At 39.9% G+C, this 19,245-nt stretch overlaps 1 protein-coding gene across 2 annotated transcripts in view; it reads right to left on the bottom strand.

Annotated features, from left to right (window-relative positions):
• Positions 1-4,883: 4,883 nt before the first annotated feature.
• The window catches only part of LOC140199012 (peroxidasin homolog), a 40,441-nt gene continuing 26,079 nt past the window's right edge, over positions 4,884-19,245 (bottom strand). Inside the window, exons 4-7 of one of the 2 annotated variants that reach the window (XM_072260388.1) lie at positions 18,862-18,963; positions 14,083-14,154; positions 9,752-9,788; positions 4,884-5,542 (exon numbers count right to left, since the gene is read on the bottom strand). In XM_072260388.1, the coding sequence (XP_072116489.1) occupies positions 5,539-5,542; positions 9,752-9,788; positions 14,083-14,154; positions 18,862-18,963 (215 nt within the window). In that variant the 3' untranslated portion in view covers positions 4,884-5,538. The remainder of the gene's footprint in view (positions 5,543-9,751; positions 9,789-14,082; positions 14,155-18,861; positions 18,964-19,245) is intronic. The other variant, XM_072260387.1, reaches the window with a different exon arrangement.

The following is a 19,245-nucleotide window of genomic DNA, read 5'->3' as shown; positions in this document are numbered from 1 at the left end:
CTGGACTTGCGCAGCTCGCGCTTATGTTGTGCTTCAGCAATGCGCCTTGCTTCGTAAGCTTGACAGCCCTTGTGGATGAGGCCGCGCCAGGTAGGGCGGTTTTGTGTCAGCATTTCCCAGGAGGTCGTGTCTATGTCAAATGACTTCAGGGAGACCTTTAATGTGTCTTTGTAATGTTTCTTCTGCCCTCCATGTGAGCGTCTTCCAGCAGAGAGTTCCCCAAAAAGGAGCTGCTTCGGGATGTGCTCGTCTGGCACGCAGATGACATGACCTGCCCACTGGGTCTGTACTCTCATCAGCAGTGTGTGGACTGATGGTAGACTTGCTCTAGAGAGAACTTCAGTGTCTGGTACTTTATCTTGGTTTTGTAGTTGTTCCCCCAATTACAAGTTGTGTTCATTAAAAGATTCCTAGAGCAATATATCATGGAGTCAGTCCCTTTAATCCAACTCATCTGTACTGACCAAGATGCTGCATGAGTGTAACTCCCAATGGCCCATGTCCCTCTACACCAGGGGTTCTGAACCTTTTTTATGCCATGGGCCCCTACCATTAACTGAGAGGCCTGTGTACTCCAGGGTGCCCAAGTACTTTAAGGGCATTTTAGTTGCACCTGCCTCAACCACTTCCTCTGGTAGTTCGTTGCACATTCCCACCAACCCCTCTGCGTGTGCATGAGGGGGAGGATGGCAACGTCCCTCAGATTCCCCTTAAATCTTCTCTTTTGCTTAAACATATAGCCTTTACTTTTAAACTCCTGACTATCAACCCCATCTATGCCCACCATAATTTTATGACTCTCCTAGGAGGTCAACCCTTGTCCACCTCCAGGCTAGGGAAAACAGTTCCAGCCTTTCTAATCGCTCCTCATAACCAAAGCTCACTGGTCCAGGCAATATCCTTGAGGATCTTTTCTGCACTTCTACTTGCTTAACCACATGCTTCACACTACATGGTAATGCTCTGCCTGCTATGACCAACATTTTGTACAACTGGAACTTGATATCCTAACTAGTACTCATTGCTGTCAAAGCAAGCATGCCATATCCCTTCTTTACCACCCCGCCAACTAACTGCAACAATGTGCCTGTTCCCCTCATTCTGTCTGTTCAAAAACACTTCCCAGGGTACTGCCATCTACTCTGTAGGTCCTGGCCTGTTTAGCTTCCCAGAAAGTACCACTTTGCACTTGTCTGAATTGGTCTATCTGCCATTCCTTTGCTCATTTTCGCAGTAGGTTAACATCCTGTAGTAACTTCAATCAATCTTTATCCCGAAGGGTCCTGGCCTGAAATGTTGCGTGTTCATTCTGTTTCCTGGGTGCTGCCTGACCTGCTGAACCCCTCTACCATTTTGTGTGTGTTGTTCAAGATTTCCAGCGTCTGCAGAGTATCCTGTGTTTAACCTTTACCACTACTGTACTACCAATTTTGAAATCGTCTGCAAAGTTACTAATTGTACATTCTCATTCAAATCATTAATATATACGATATGCAACTGGGCACCCAGCACCGATCCTTTTGACACATCACTGGTCACAAGCCTTGACTAGAAAAGCCATCTACCTCCTATCATTAATCCAATTGGTTAGCTCACCTTAGATCCCATGTGTTTTAACCTTCACAACCAGCCTACCATGCATTGAAGACTCAAGATTGTTTGATGTTATTTCCAGCACACAAGTGTAAAGGAAAATGAAATAATTGTTACTCTGGGTCTGATGCAGCGCAAAGAAAAAATCACAATAAGGTATTAATAAAAACCACAATAAATACATAAGATAGATTGTATGTCTATGAAGTGACGCTAGGCACAGGAGTCTGTACTGATGGGAAATGATGAAGTACTGGTGGTTGGGGAGTGGGTTAGTGGGTGGAGGTGTTGATCAGCTTTAACGCTTGAGGAAAGTAACTTTTTGGTTCTATTGGTCCTGGTGTGGATGCAATGAAGCCTCCTCCCTGATGGGAGTTGAACAAACAGGTTGACCAAGGTAGGTGGGATCCTTCATGATGTTACTGGCCCTTTTCTGTATATATGTTGTGTTCATGATGGTGCCAGTGATACATAGGCAGTCTTGACTATCTGTTATAGAGCCTTCATGTTCATTGCAATGTAGTTTCCATACCATGCAGAGATGCAGCATGTTAGGATGCTCTCTACTGCACATGAAAGGCCTTGCAAAAGTCCACTGTAGATGACGATTACCGTCCTGCCTTTATCAATCCTCTTGGTCACCCCTTCGAAGAAAAAACTCTGTCAAATGTGTGAGATGCAGTTTTCCACTCAAAAAACCGAGGTGGCCCCGCAGACTCCTCAGCCACTTGCTCAGTTTTATTTTCTAAAAGGAGGTCAAACCCCTTCTCATGTGCTGGCATCTACAGGTTGCTTCAGAAAACCCTCCATAGACACACACACACACACAAATAAATTCTCCACCATCCATTCGCTAAGGCAGTCCAATCAATGATTATGGAAGTTAAAATCACCCACTATTATTCCTACACCTAGCTGCAATTTCTCCAGTTAATCCTCCAAATCCCAGAATTGGAGGATGAGGTTGGGTGGGGGGGGGGGGGGCTGTACTATAATACCATCAAAATGGTATTATAAATTCTGAATTTTACCTCCATAACCTCTCTAGAGAGTGATGTCCTTCCTCATTGACATCACACCTCCACCTTTATCACAATGGCAACTTTTGTAAGGCTGGAACATTGAGCTGTCAGTCCTGGTCAGGCCTCAACCTATATCACAATTCCATGTGCTCTTAGTCATCTTCTTTGCCTTTTAGGCAAAGTTGCCTATGAGACTGTCCAGCCACTGCCTGTTGGACTTGCTTGTTTTAACCTCAGCATTTGCTTCAATTTTCTCATCGATGACACTACTGGAGTTCCAGGCCCCTGCCAGACTAGTTACAACCTTCTTGAACAGCCCTAGCAAATCCCCCCCTTCACCCCACCCCACCGTGATATTGGCTCTCATTCAGTTAGGTACAACCTTGTCGCTCTTTTACTGGTCACCTATGCCCTAGAAGCAATGCTAATGGACCAGGAATCTTAAGTCACTTGTGCCTGCACTAGCTCTTATGCATTCCGTTCATTTCCCCATCCTCTCATTCTTTACCCTTACTAGCATTTTGACATGAGAAGGAATTGTGAGATTACAACCCTGTTTATCTTGTTACCATTGCTTATTCTGCCATCTTGTGCTGAATTCGGAGTCATTTAACCAATCAGATAAACTATTGCCTGCCTTTATAGGTTTTGATAGGTGGGTCGAAGGGGTCAGTAATTAACAAGTTGTAATAAAAGAAACCAAGATTGGCAAGCACAAGGTATTTATTTAATATTATCCCACCAAGGCTACAAGATAAAACAAGTATTTCGAGTTCTAGTCATACAGTACAGCAACAAGCTGTTTTTGCTCACCATGTACATAATCATTTACCCACTTAGACCAATTCCATTTGCCTGCATTGGGACTATATCCCATACCTTGCCTATTTAGGTGTATTTCTAAATGACCCTGAAACACAGGGCGTCTATCTGACTCCACTACTTTCTCTGGCAGTGAGTTGAAGACATCATCGGTTTAAAAAAATCTCTTTCAAATCTTCTTTAAAACTCCTTCCTCTTACCTCAAACCTCAGCCTTCTTGTTTTTGATATCCCTGCCATCTATCCTATTTTTGCCTTTTATCTTGTACATCTGTATTGCCTCAACCCAGACCAGCAGGCCACGTGATGACCAGTTAAATGTACAAGTCCAGCCCATTTGATTTATTGCAATACTCTAAATGCAGCCCAACCAGTGAGTTGTAGAGTGGCAACATAATGTTCCAGCCCTTGCATTCTATGCCAAAATCCTAAACACCTATGCCTTCATCATCCTTTTAATATGTAGATACTTTAAGAAAACAATGGATTTAGACTCCTAGGACTTTCTGTTCCTCAGCATTTTATAAAACTCCCATAGCAACTTATTTTCTGCATCATAAATTATCAGCTGCTTTTCATAGTTTTATTTCATGTCATTGGGTCATGTTGACAATGATTGCAAAGGAGTTAAGATTTTTCTCATTGTCATAAAAGTATGCGTCAACCTTTCCATTTTCTTCAACACCTGTCAAATTCTTCAGATTTTCCCTTTTACACAATCTGTCATCATCCCAATTCCACCCTGAACTTTAAATTCCTGGCAGTGTGAGTTAGGAGTAGGTAACAGTATATGGAAGTGCACAACGCAGATTGGCAATTTTCTATAATTACTCAGTTTGCTTTAATCACTTCCTTTGGATTATTTTTATCATCTGCATATGTAAACAAAGATATTCATTACTGTTTGAGCTCCAATCTCTATTCAACGTTTGTATAATTTTTGATTTCAATTTAAAAATATTTTAAACAATCATTGCAAATAGTCTGTCTAGTTTTCTCTTTAAAATAAATCAATGCAAGGCCATTAGCTCAGCCAATGAAATCTATGCCAGCTCTCAGTACAACCTCAATTTCCTATAACATTTTCTTCCCATGTTCCCTTCAGCATGTCCCAGTCACCAACACACCAAAGGCAATTTACAATATTCAATTGCCTCTGAACTCTCACTTGTGGGACACGGAAGTGAACCCACGGTCACAGAGAGAATATGCAAACTCCCTAGAGATGGCACTGGAGGTCAAAACTGATGACAGGTTGCTAGAACAATGCAGCTCGACAAGCTGTGCCATATGCTCTTAATTCTATGAATCCCTTGTGCATTTTCACCTTTTTGTTTTAAGAAAAGATCTTAAGTACTACGACAAGTGAAGCTACTCTATTCAGTGGACATTGAAAATAATAAAAAACACACACACACAATCAAGCTACATATTCATACAAGATGCATTTTTAAAAAACCATGTAAAATGCAGTTTATCTTGATTACTACACAATTATAAATTGAAATAAGCCACATTGGCACAGCCAGAAATCTAAAATTACCACAACTCTAGACAATTGAGCAATACATTTTGAGTGTTAAATTTCTGGCTTTTAAACTTAAATAATTTAGAAGCACAGTGAGTATCTGTGGATAAAAAAAACTTTAACAATATCTGAAATTGATGTTATTTCATGATGGAGAACAAACTTGCTCATTTACAAATAAAATGAAGACTGAAATTAAATATTTGTTCTTTCAATAATACATCATTAGCATTCAAGCCTGCACATACCTTTAGCTCTTGTTATAGCAGTTAGAAATATACAGCAAGTGTAATTAACAGAGTACCACTGTCAAGTGGCATCACATGACGGCTGCTAGAATAAAAATATTCCAGAAGCACAAGTTCAAGCAGCATCTGTGCAATACAAAAAGGTGAATATTTGGCCTGAAGTGTTCTTTTGCAGAACTGTTGATTAAAATCTTTTAAATGTTAAAATCTTCAAGAGATCCTTTCTCCCAATTAGGCATTCTCTTTGTGCTGCTCAAGATTAAGTGCAAAACATGATCTTCTCTTTTCAACCTTTGGAACGTCAAATATCTTTTCTGACTTTAGGTTCACCTGTATATAGACACACATAAGCAATAATCCATATTAAATACAGTAAAATAAAACATGACTATTAAATATCCAAGACAAAATAAATCAATGATAGATGTGAAGATGGAAATTAACTCTGGGAAGGATGACTTGACAAAGTTTTCTCCTATGTTTTGAAAAAGATTTGTAGCTACACCATCTGAGTGACAATTTTCCCATGTATTTAAATATGAATAACATGATAATCTAGCTGTCAATTAGTCGCAGGAGTAAGTGAACAAAAATTAGCAAAACTAACATTAATCACTGGGATCCAATTTGATGAAGAGAAAAATGGATCCAAGTAGAGTACGTTCAACTTAAAAGTAATTCTTAAAACAAGGAAGCAGATCTAGCTAAAGGGAATTTGTACATTAGATTAAATAATCTGCCATTTGTGATTTAAAGGGGATCTCTTGGATAGCCACAACAGATGCATTCCAGCATGACAGAGATACTAAGGGTGAGATACGAAGATCCATCATCTATATTTAACTGAAATTGTTAAAGATGGCACTAAATTTTAAAGTGTATAGTTGCACAAAGATTGTTGATAGGTCAAGAGATGAGAAACAATACAAAAGCCAGCAGACAATAACTAATGGAATACTAAGGAGGAAAAAAAAAGTCAGAGAAGGTAGATGGAAATACAAAAACAGATTCAATAAATGGAAAGAGCCTGCGGAATTAATAGCAAAAATAAAATAAGGTGGTAGATGAATTAAACAAGTATTTTGCAATGGTTTTGAATATAGACAATACAAATAACTTTTCAGATAGAGTGGGTGTAGGTTAGAAGTTGGGAGAAAAACTCTAGAGAAACAGAATACCAGGGAAGTAGTACTAAGGAAGTTGTTGAGGCTGCAGTCTGACGTCTCCAGATGCTGAGAACATCACCCTTGTTTTAAAAGAATCCTAGGTTTTAATAGAAGTGACTGGTGAGAAGTTTGATACATTGCTTGTAATTTATGAAATCTGAGTCCCATTAGATAAGAGAAAAACAAACCAAGGGAAGAAAACAGAGCAGTACAAGTCACTTAACATCTGTCACAGCAAAAACATTATAAGTCATTAAAGTCAGAGATGAACAGCATAGAAACAGGTTCTTAAACCCGCCACATCTATACAAATGATCCTGCCTAGCTATACTAATCCCATTATCTGCATTAAATTTGTATCCTACTTTCTTGTGCCACCTATTTGGAGGTTCTTACATTTTGTTTTTGTTTCCATCTCTACTACGTCCTCTGGCAATTCACTCCTGATAACAACTACACTTTGTGTGAAAGATTTGCTTAGCCCCACAAAGGAAACTTAACACCAAGTTATTTGATAAGTAATCACACCAAATGTTATTGTGGAAAATATGGGCATGGTGTGGAAAAAAAAACATGAAATAGATAAAAGCACTTAAGGCCAGGCAGATCTCGTCAGGTCTCAGCCTGAAACATCCACTGTACCTCTTCCTATAGATGCTGCCTGGCCTGCTGCGTTCACCAGCAACTTTTATGTGTGTTGCTTGAAATTCCAGCATCTGCAGATTTCCTTGTGAAAAGCATTTAAGGTTTGGTTGCTAAATTTGCTGATGATAAAATGTTCATAGGAAAATAATAATGGAAGCAGGAGGAGGATACATTTAAGAAAAGCTCTGTCAAATGTGGGAAACTGTGACATTATCCGTTCTGGTAGGAAAAAATAAAAATGGATTATAATCTAAATGATGAAAGATTGCAGAGCTTGGAGTACAGGTACATGATTCATACAAGTCTAGTAGTGGATACAGCAGGTAATTAGAGGAGCATTATTAATTATTGCTCAGGGAATTGAATGCAAAGAAGAGAGATTATGCAATATGTTGATGAAATGATATTTAGCGTAATCTGAACAGAAGTGGTCTCCTTAATCAAGGAATGATAATGTGTAGGAAGGTTCAGTGGATTGATTTCTCAGTCTTTTGAGGAAAGCTTGAGCATATTACATTCTTACCCGCTGGATTTTAAAAGAGCATGGAGTGAGTCTTGACAGGGTAGATTGGAGAGGCTAATTCCCCTCGTAACAGAATCTTGAAGTGGACATCACTGTTTATAAATAAAGAATTGCCTAGTTAAGACAGACAAGCTACAATTGCTTCTGAAGATTGTGGGACTTCAGTTCCATTGGCTGTGGCAAAAGAGTGCTCCAGAGTCTTCTAACATTTAACACAGAGAGAATAGATTCTTGATAAATGAGAGAGGTGATAAATAGTGGATGGATGGAAAGAGATACCACCAGATCTCCCATGACACCTTAAATGGTAGAAATAAATGTTCGAAGGGTTGAATCATCTACTACTGCTCCTAATACAGTATGTAGGCTTGTGTGCCTGTTGAATTATCTTCGTTTTTCCTATCATGTTAAGATCGGTCACTGCCCAAGTTGAGATCAATGAGCACATTTTTATATCTTCAATATTTCAGTTTTTAAAAAAACTCGAATTAAAAATGAGCTCAGCCTTTAGATTTCTACAAATTAACCAAACATAAAATTCACCAATGGCATTTCATATCTCCAAGTCTATTGCCAAAGACTTCCATAAATCTAATTTCTAGAGGCTTGGTAAAGTGAGCAGCAGTTGAAACTAACCGCCCTTGAGGGCACCAATTCTTATCATTTCTTCAAAAAGTTTTGCTGTTGTGACATTTCTACCTCAGCCAGATATCGATTACCTGATGGATGTGCTGAAAAAAACTATCTTCATTTTATCAAGGGTCTCTGAATGCATCCCCAGAATTTTCTTTTCTGTTTCAATCTTAAAATATACTGGAACTTTGCATCATTCAAGAAATGAAAAAGAAGAAAAATAAGCAGCCCTTTACCCTGAATCAATTTGGTCCCAAAGAGTTGTCTATGTTAATGCTAGCAGTAATCTCACCACCCTAATAATAAGCTTTGGAAATTAAATGTGGTTGCTGGGGAGTTGGGTGTGGAGAATTATATTAGAAAAAAAACTTTAGAACACAGTGAAACTGTTTCCTTTGGAAAGTGGGCCACTAATCAGCAGGCTTAGTTTGAAAAAAAAAGAGACTAAGATGATATAGTGAGAAAAGCAGATCACCACACCCTATTTCAGCCCAAATTAACTGGTAAGACCTAGCATTGACAATTTTAAAGTGTGAAGTAGATTCCACTGGAACTTATGAGGCAAATTGACACATATTAGAAAGGAGGATAACTTTGCAGAATAAAAAAAACACCATTCGAGATCAACACAAATTCAGACTGAATCCCATTTTGTGTTAGAAGATGCTTTGGTGGATATAGAACACCAGATATCAGTTAAGTCCACATCACCACATCCGTCGAATATTCATATTCATAAATTTCTATCCTTGCTGGTTCAGTATACTGTTTTGGAAGCCAATCATTAAAAAGAATTGGAATCTGCAGTTACTGTGGGATGTGAAGAAATGCTTGCCTTCATTTGGCAGGGTTATGAGCCAAGAGTTGAGATATCATCTGACAATTGTACAAGATATTGGTGAGACTGCACTTGGAGTTCTGGTTGCCTAGTTACAAGAAGGATGCAATTAAGCTGGAAAGGGTATAGTAAAGTTTCCTAATGACGTTCATGGGACTGAAGGTCTTGAGTTATAAGGAGAGACTGAGTAGGTTGGGACTTATTCCCCATGGAGTGTAGAAAGCTGAGAGGTAACTTGATAGAATTTTCTCAAATCATGAGTACTGATAGGGTAGATTAGTCAGTCATTTTCCCAGGACATGGCAGTTCAGAACTAGAGGATACAGGCAAGGTGAGAGGGGAAGGATTTAAAAGGGACCGGAGGAGGAACTTTATCTGCTCAAGGCTGTTGGTATATAGAATGAGTTGCCAGAGGAAATAGTAGAAACTGACACAATTACAAAATTTAAAAGACACTTGGACAAGTACATGGATAAGAAAGATTTAGAGAGATATGGGTCAATGCAGGCAAATGGGACTACCTCAAATAAACAACTTGGTTAACTTGGATAAGCTGGGCCAAAGAGCCTGTACTGTATAAATCTGGCCGTAGCACACTCTCCTGATGGATTACACTTTGCTTCTTCTCTACCTTCTAAATGCATAAAATTATAAAAGAATCTTAACATAAAAAGGAATGTCAAGAAGTAGAATTTTCATAATTCTAGCTGCAGCTACTAAAAATTGTAACTTACTCACTTGATGGTGAAGGCTTTGTTTCTACTCCATCTCCTGCACAAATAAAATTTATAAAAATGCATTATCACAAAATGCAAAAAAAATTATGACTACAAACTTGGCTAAAATTGCTTTATTATTGCCACATGTACTTATGTACAGTGGAAAAACTGCACCAAGTGAAAAACTTGCATATCATTCATAAAGATCAATTCATTGTACAGAGCATCGAGGTATGACAAAGATAAAAAAAACAATACAATCGGCCCTCCGTATCTGCTGGTTCCGCATCTGCGGATTCAACCAACTGCGTATCAGGAAAACCCGGAAGTTCTCTCTCCAGCACTCGTTGTTTGAGCATTGTTCGCCTCGCGTCTCGTTCGGTCGCTACTTGTGTCGTGTGCACCCTTTGTTCCTGTGAAATATTGGCTCCTAAAAAGCAATTAACCAACCGTGGATTGAAAATACTGTACAAGTAGCCCCGCTATCCGAAAGTAGGGGGTTCCTATGAAACCTTTCGTAAGCCGAAATGGCGTAAAGTGGAGAAGCAATTACTATTAATTTATATGGGAAAAATTTTTTGAACGTTCCCAGACCCAAAAAATAACCTACCAAATCATACCAAATAACACATAAAACCTAAAATAACACTAATATATAGTAAAAGCAGGAATGATCTGCTACTAGCAGAACCAATAGTAACATCAGCAGCTTTCAAGATTCTTTCTCTCTGCTTGTAAATAGTACGAATGGTGAACGCATGCACAATGTCTTTATTTCATTCACCACGATCAAAACGCTTAATTACGTCCAGTTTTACACTAAGTGTTACACCCTTACGAGCTCTCTTAGGCTTTTCTGATACCTTAGGACACACCTTGCTAATGAATGCACAAAATAAATCGAAGTAAAGACCTCTCGCTGCTCGGAGTGCACGCTGCCTCTATAACGGCTCGCTGCAAAACAAATGCTGAACGCTATTTCCACTTTTCATAACACCCTTACGAGCTCTCTTAGGCTTTTATACAAGGGACTTGAGCATCTGTGAATTTTGGTATCCGCGTGATGTCCAGGAACCAATCCCCCGTGGATATGGAGGGCCGACTGTACAGAATAAAGTGTAACAGCTATAGAGGAAATTCAGATAGACAATAAGATACAAGATCATAAGACTGGGGTGAATTTACTTTATGATTTGAAAATCCATTGATGGACAGCAAGCAAAATAGGAGCAAATAGATTTATCAGGATGGCAAGAATCAGTGCCTGGATATGCAGAAATAAGTGCTTGTACACCAGCTCTTTAGCATGTACATCACAGATTTAGAGGAATGAATTGAATGCAGTAAGACATAAGAGATAGGAGCAGAAGTAGGCCATTTGGTCCATTGTGCCAGCTCTGTCATTCCATCACAGCTGATTTATTATCCTTCTGAACCCCTATTCTCCTGCCTTCTTCCTGTAACCTTTGACACCATGACTAATCAAGAACCTTTCAACCTCTGCTTTAAATATACCCAATTACTTAGTATCCACAGCTGCCTATGGCAACGAATTCCATAGGTTCACCACCCTCTGGCTAAAGAACCTCCTCTTCATCTCTGATCTAAATGGATATCCCTCTATTCTGAGGCTGTGCCCCCAGTCCTAGACTCACCCAATACAGGAAACATCCTATCCACATCCATTCTATCTAGGCCTTTCAATATTCGATAGGCTTCAATGAAATCTCCCTCACTCTTCTAAATCTTCAGTGAATATATGCCATCAAATACTCTAGATACGTTAACCCTTTTAAGAGAATGTTTCCAGGAATGAATCTCCTTTGGATACCTACCAACGCCAACACATCTTTTCTTAGATAAGGATTATTATCTATTCACAGCACTCCAAGTCTGATCAATGCCTTATAAAACTTCAGTATTACATCCTTATTTTTAATATTCCCATCCTCTCCAAATGAATGCAAACATTGCATGCCTCCCTTACCACCCACTTAACCTGCAAGTTAACATTTACAGAATCCTGCACCAAGTCTCCCAAGTCCATTTAGAAAATAGTCTACACCATTATTACTTCTCTCAAAGTGCATGACGATACACTTCCCCACACTACACTCCATCTTCCATTTTGTCCATTCTCCTAATCTGTCTAAGTCCTTCTGCAGAGTCCCTGCTTCCTCAACACCTCCTGCCCCTTCCACTTATCTTCGCATCATCCGTAAACTTGGCCACAAGGCAATCAATTTCAACATCCAAATCACTGACATATAATGTGAAAAGAAGTGGTACCAACACTGACCTCTGCGAAACGCCACTAGTAACTGCCAGCCAATTAGAAAACTTTTAAAAAATATTTATTCCCACCCTTTGCCTCTTGCAATCCAGTTTCGTGATAAGCTGACTCCGTGTTATCAGTAAAGCACAAGTTTACTAATGACATGAAACCAGCTGGGACTATAAATTATGAGGATAAATGCTAACAGGATTTAAGACACAAACAAGAGAAAATCTGCAGATGCTGGAAATCCGAGCAACACACACAAAATGCTTGAGGAACTCAGGAGGCTGGGCAGCATCTCTGGAAAACTGTGCAGTCGACGTTTTGGGCCGAAACCCCTCGGCAGGACTAGAGATAAAAAGACGAGGGGTAGATAAAAAGGTGGGGGGAGGGGGAAGAGAAACAGAAGGTGATAGATGAAACCTGGAGAGGGAAGGATGAAGTAAAGAGCTGGGAAGTTGATTGGTGAAAGAGACAGAAAGCCATGGTTGAAAGAAAAGGGGGCAGGAGCAGCAGAGGGAGGCGATGGGTGGGCAAGGAGATAAGATGAGAGAGGGAAAAGGGGAAGGAAAGGTGCAGGATTTCCCCTTTAAAACATGGGTTTTAAGACAATTTAGATACATTCAGTGAATGCACTGAATCCGCTATAAACTTAATCAATGTGAAAAAAAATGTGAAATTATTCTCCCTCCCAAAAAGCAGGATAGTATTCACATGATGATAAATTGGGAAATTACAATAAATTGCTACAGAAGCTCCAGTGCACAGGATTGAAAAAAATGCAGTGGTTTGGAGACGCAGCCAGCTCCCTACAGGTGCAAGCTTCTCCACCATCAAGGACATCTTCAAATAGTACCTCAGGAATGCAGCAATCATCGTTAAGGACCCTGACAATCTACAACATCCTCTTCTCATTACTACCATCGGGGAGGAGGTACAGGAGCCTGAGAATGCACACTCAACATTTTAGGAACAGCTTCTTCCCCTCCACCATCAGATTTCTGAATGATCCATGAACAATTCTACTATCTTTTTGTATTACTTATTAATTTTATATATTTCTTATTGTAATCTTTAGTAATTTCAATTTATATATTTTGCAAAATTCCAGTCCAGCAAGCTGTGCTGCCCAGCAACCTTCCAGTCCAGCAAGCCTAATCATAGGACAATTTATAATTACCAATTAACCTACCAACCAATACGGCTTTGTACTGTGGGAGGAAACTGGAGCACCCGGAGGAAACACACACAGACACGGGGAGAACATTCAGATTCCTTCCAGGCGGCATCCAAACTGAACTGCAAATTCCGATGTCATAAGCTATAATAGCTTCATGCACACCATTGTGCTGCCGCAGGGCTCTATTACAAAGCACTGCTGTTGCAAAACAAATTTCAGAATGGATGTCAGTGATAATAAAACTAACTCTGAGGAAAAAAAAATACACCAATCAGCTTGTACACCTTATAATCCTTGTACACCAATCACCAAAAGCAAACATGCATTTACAGCAAGCAGTTAAATCATCCTGGCCTTTATTACAAGTGGTTCTGAGTACAGGAGCAAGGATAAATTCCTACAATTATATTAGGCCTTGGTAGACTACATCTGGAGTATTGTGTGCACTTTAGTCTCTTTGCCAAGGATATACTTGATGTATAGAGAGTGCCACAATGGCTCACCAGATTGATTGCTCAGATTGGAACACTAACATTTGAGGAGAGATGGTGTTGAGTCAGTCTATACTTACTAGTGTTTAGTTAAAAAAAAGGGTGGGGAGGATGAAGGAGGAGAGTTTTTAAGTGAGGAGGTTCCTCTCTCAGAAGATGACAAACCTGTGGAATTATTTCCCCCCCCCCCAAAAAAAAAACAACAAACAGATTTTAAGGAGAATGATTTTTGGACACAGAATGGTTCAAGGTAGACGAAAGAGAAAAGAACTATGGCATTGAAAGAGATAATTAGCCACAATCATACTGAACTCCAGAGATGGTTTGAAAGGCTGAATGGCCTACACCCTCTCCCACTTTTCTATGTTTCTACTGAAATTCTATCATGGCATGTTACCTTCTGGCAATTCAATGCTTCGATCTTCTACGTTCGTTACTTCGTATCTACGAACGGTATTTTGCACATTCCCTGAGGAAAAAAAAAGAGGAGATAGGTTTTCAACAGATCGATTGTAATATTTCAAATGGAGTTACTGACTGATGTCGGCTAACGTAATATGCAATAGTGACATTTACTAATCTTGGATTGTAACAGTCCACTACTTAACAGATGGTGAAGCACTCCACCATGAATGGCAGGGTAATATTAACTGGTACGCTACTAAGAAAAGTAATCTTGAACAAATGAGGTTATGTGTTTCATTTTCTTCACTGGAAGGAATTGTGATTTTGGCAGGGTTATATATCTTAACCACTCCTCTGAAATCTGCTTCTTTTGTGATTTTCGTGTTTTACAATTTTCTAACATTTTCTTCACCTTTCCCAATGGGGTTCTCAAACATGAACTTTAATGTTATTGGTAAGACAATTACATTTAACTCAAATTTTCACAATAAAAGCTTAATGAATGGATGGTCGTGTTGTCTACATGATATTAATGTGTACGTGGTCATCTTAAACTAGTGCTCTACAAACAAAGCTCAGCAGGTCAGGCAGCTGGATTCAGATTGGAGACCTGTGACCACTGATGTGGTGCAGGATGCCTGTTGTCTATCATATGTATTATTGATTTGAATGAAGAAGTAGGTGGCACAATTAATAAATTTGCAGATGACGCCAAAATTGAGAGTACAATGAACAGTGAAGAAGCTTGTCTAAGAATATAATCATGATTCTGGGCAACTGGGAAAATAGACCATGGTAAGGCAGATGGAATTTAACTCTGACATCAGAATTTAACAACTTTGTTGTCATAAATGTTGGGCAAAAAGGGCCTGTTTTTGAGCTGTAGGACTTTGACAAATGTGAAGTGATGCTGCTTGGAAGATATTCCAAACTCGGATATATAGAGTAAACAACAGGGTCCTGAGTAGGACTATTGAACAGAGACACCTAGGGTAAAAATATATTATCCTTGAAAGTGGCAAAAAAGTTTTGAAGAAATTATTTGGCAGGGTGAACTTCATTGATCAAGGCACTAGGTACAGGAGTTAAGATGTCATGTTGCGACTCCACAAAATCCCAAGGAGTATTGCACGCAGTCTGGCTTTGGAGCCAATAGGAAGAATGCTATTAAATTTAAAAGGATACAGAATAGATTCATAAGCCTGTTACCAGGACTGGAAGGCTTGTATTTCAAGGAAGTTGGATAGGCTGATACAATTTTCCCTGGAATATAGGAGGGTGACCTTTTATAGCGTCGTATAAAAATCATGAGGGTTATGGACAGGGTGAATGGTTAGAATCTTTACGCTGGGGTCTGGGGAGTCTAAAGCTAGTGGCATAAATGTATGGTTAACAGGAAAGATTTAAACATGACCCGAGGGGCAAGTTTTTCCCCACAGAAGCTTTCGGGTATATGGAATGAGCTGCAGATTCCACACGCAGTCAGTGAAATTACAGTGTTCAGAAAGTATTTAGATAGATATATGGATTGGAATGGTTCACGAGACATGGGTTAAGCACAGGCAGGTGGAGCTTAACTTTACAAAGCCATTTGGTTGGCATTGCTGTGTTGGGCTGAAGGGCCCATTCCTGTGCTGTGCATAGAAGAGAGCTTAGAAGAGGAATAAAAAGGGGAAAAAATGTTGCTACTAGAAATTAAAAGAGGGAGAGCTATGAAGGTCAGGGATGGTGTGCTTAAGATTAATATTATGATCACAAATACCACTGGTGGTTGCGGATGAATAGTGCCCTGCAACTTTTAATTAACTTTCAAAATGGGTCTACAGTCTATTACTATTAAAAACACACACAGAAGGATAGTTTTACATGAACCACATGTTATTTAAATTTCGTAAGTGGAAGGAAGTGCTAGGAATTATTCTGCAGCAGAATCCGTTGCATTGGGAATTGATCATTGCTTTGGCTTCCAGACGAGTCCCTCAGCTAAAATATTCCCTGATCTTAATTAAAATAGTGGAGTAAATTCTTCCCTGTATCTAAGTTACCATTTTCCCCCTTAAGTTTTACAATTGAAGCCAACCAGACAGTACTTTTTTGCTTGGGACCTATTGTTTGTAATTTGAATGCTATATTTCCTTATATAAAAGAGATGACTATATGAGATAGTAAGTGATACATCCTAGATTTCAAATGAATCTACAACATATTTGAAAAAGATCACTTCACTTCAAAAATATTTAAAGGTACCTTTTGTCAGCTCCCCAACTCTGCCTTTACTAACTCAGAATACCTGTTCCAGAATCTTTCAGAAAATTGAATTATAGCAATTAGCAAACTTATTCATTGATTTAACATTGAAGTGTCACCTTGAGTTTTCTATCAAATAAAAGTTATTTTAAAAATGCACCTCAAAGTAAAGCAAATTGTTACTTCTATATATCCAACAAAGTACCATTGTATTTCTAGGCCAATCATCCAGCAAAGCTCAGATTCTGTTTTTAAATGAATTTTCACAACAAACATGCTTTGCAACGCACAGAAAATTCTGGAGGAGCTCAGCAGGTCAGGAAGCATCTATGGAAATGAATAAACAGTTGACATTTTGGGCCGAGAAACTTCTTCGGGATGAAAAGGGGGAGGACGCCAAAATAAAAAGGTGGGGGGAGGGGAAGTTGGACCAGCTAGGAAGTGATAGGTGAATCCAGGAGGGTGGGAAAGGTAGAGGGCTGGAGAAGAACGAGTTTGACAGGAGAGGCATGGACCAAAAGAAGGCGAGGTACCGGGGAAGATAATAGGCAGGAAGCCAGAGTGGAGAATAGAAGAAGACAGAATGGAGGGGGGGGGGGAAATGATTTATGCTATCAGGCTGGAGGCTATCTGGATGGAATATGAGGTCTTGCTCTTCCATCCTGAGAGAGGACTCATAGTGGCAAAAGAGGAGGCCATAGACCGACATGTTGGTATAGGAATGGGGTAGGAATTAAAATGGTTGGCCACTGGGAATTCCGCTTTTGGCAGATAGAGCAGAGGCACTCAACAAAGTGGTCCCCCAATTTATATCGGGTCTTACCAATGTAGAGGAGGTCGTATAGGGAGCACTGGATACAATAACAACCCTAACAGATTTGCAGGTGAAATGTTGCCTCACCTGGAAGGACTGTTTGGCCCCTGAATGGAGGCAAGAGAGGAGGTATATGAGCAGGTGTAGCATATCTATCACTTGCAGGAATATGTGCCAGGAGGGAGATTAGTTGGGAGAGATGAATGGACAAGGGAATCACAGAGTGAGTGATCCCTGTGAAAAGCAGAGGGTGGGGGAGGTAAAGATGTCTTTGGTGGTGTGATCCTATTGCAGATGGCAGAAGCTGCGGAGAAGATGATGTGCTGGATGCAGAGGCTTGTGAGTGGTAGGTGAACTCAAGAGGAACTCTATCCCTGTTAAGGTGGCAGGAAGATGTGGTAAGCCTGGATGTCCAGGAAATGGAGATGTGGTTGAGGGCAGCAATAAAGATGGAGGAAAGGAAACCTGTTCTTTGAAGGAGGACATTGCTGATGACCTGGAAGGGAAAGCCTCATTCTGGGAACAGATGTTTCAGAGGTGAAGGAACTGAAAAAAAAGGAATAGCATTTTAAAGGAGAGAGGGTTGAAGAGGTATAGTCAAGACAAGTATGGGAATCAGTAGATTTATAGAAGATGTTGGTAGACAGTTTGCCTCCACAGATGGAGACAGGGAGATCGAGAAAAGGGAGAGAGGCGTCAGAAATGGACCAGGTGGCAGGATGGAAGTTGGGAGCAAAATTGATGAAATTGATGAGCTCAGCATCGGTGCATGAAGCAGGAACAATGCAGTCATCAACGGAGTGCAGGAAGAGCTGGGGAGCATTGTTAGAACAATTTTTGGGTTTAGCACATTTACATTTAGCAAATGATTTTGGCTCCCAGTCTTCACATCTGAATATATATTGCGGATTTAATTTGGAAAGCAGCTCTGAACAATGAGTTCCTAAAAGTCGTGAATCTCAGACCAGAAAATGCTGAAAAAATGTTCATCTGGATGTCTTTGGTGTGCATGTGAACATGGAGGTGTGAAGTTTCTATGTAGTTTCACAGAAAGCATTGTCCATACTTTGTAAATAAGGACTTGTCCTTTGATGTTTAGCACATAAAATACCAAGTCCCACATTGGCCCAGCGAGACCTTTTGACTGAAAGCGTCTCCATGATGCCTGCTGTACCTTGTTTTGTTGAACAAAGAAGCTGCTTTATATCCACCAGTGCTTTTCTCTGGTCACTAGATTCATGCACAATGCAGTCATCAATGTAGCACAGGAAGAGTTGGGGAACTTCACCGGTGAAGGCTCAGAACATGAGACTACTCTACATAGCCAATAAAATGGCAGGCATAGCTGGGGCCCATGCGGGTGCCCATGGCTACCCCTCGAGTCTGGAGAAAGTAGGAGGAGCCAAAGGAGAAATTGTTGATGGTGAGGACCAATTCTGCCAGACAAGAGGAAGGTGGTGATTGAGGGGAACTGTTTGGGTGTTTTGTTGAGAAATAAGTGGAGAGCCTTAAGTCCTTCCCAAAGTGCAAAGGGACTGGACATCCATGGTGAAAATGAGGATGTCAAGGCCAGGAAATTGAAAGTTGTTGAGGAGACTGAGAGCATACAAAGTGTTGCAAATACGTTCCACTGGTATAGCATTAAAGACTATTAGTTTTATCACAAGTAACATTAATTTAGACAAAGGAGTAGTGAAGGTGGATACCTACCATTTTTTCTCTTATACCAGTAGAAAGCGAAAGCAACAATCATGGCGCTGGCTACAAAAACCACTACAAGTGCAATCAGAGCGACATGCCCTCGACTATTTCCTAAAAAAGAAAAATATTTGAACCATCTTTCACAATTGGATGAATTTAATCAGAAGTACAGTGCATTCTGGTTAATTGGTCCATCAATTAATCAGGGCAGCTGCTTATTTGGGACAATTCTTAAAGAAAAAAAACTAATTGAGAAAATAGATGGGATTCCATTTGCTGATTTGGGACACTGTGCCACGTAAGTGCGATGGGAGACTGTTGCAAAACTGTTTCTAACTAGTGTCAGTCACATGAATTTCTCTGGCTATTAGAAAGTACACCATGCTTGGAGTG

This window comes from Mobula birostris, chromosome 6, assembly GCF_030028105.1.
Source record: "Mobula birostris isolate sMobBir1 chromosome 6, sMobBir1.hap1, whole genome shotgun sequence".
NCBI classification, from domain to species: domain Eukaryota; kingdom Metazoa; phylum Chordata; class Chondrichthyes; order Myliobatiformes; family Myliobatidae; genus Mobula; species Mobula birostris.
This window is presented reverse-complemented; position numbering and strand designations above follow the sequence as displayed.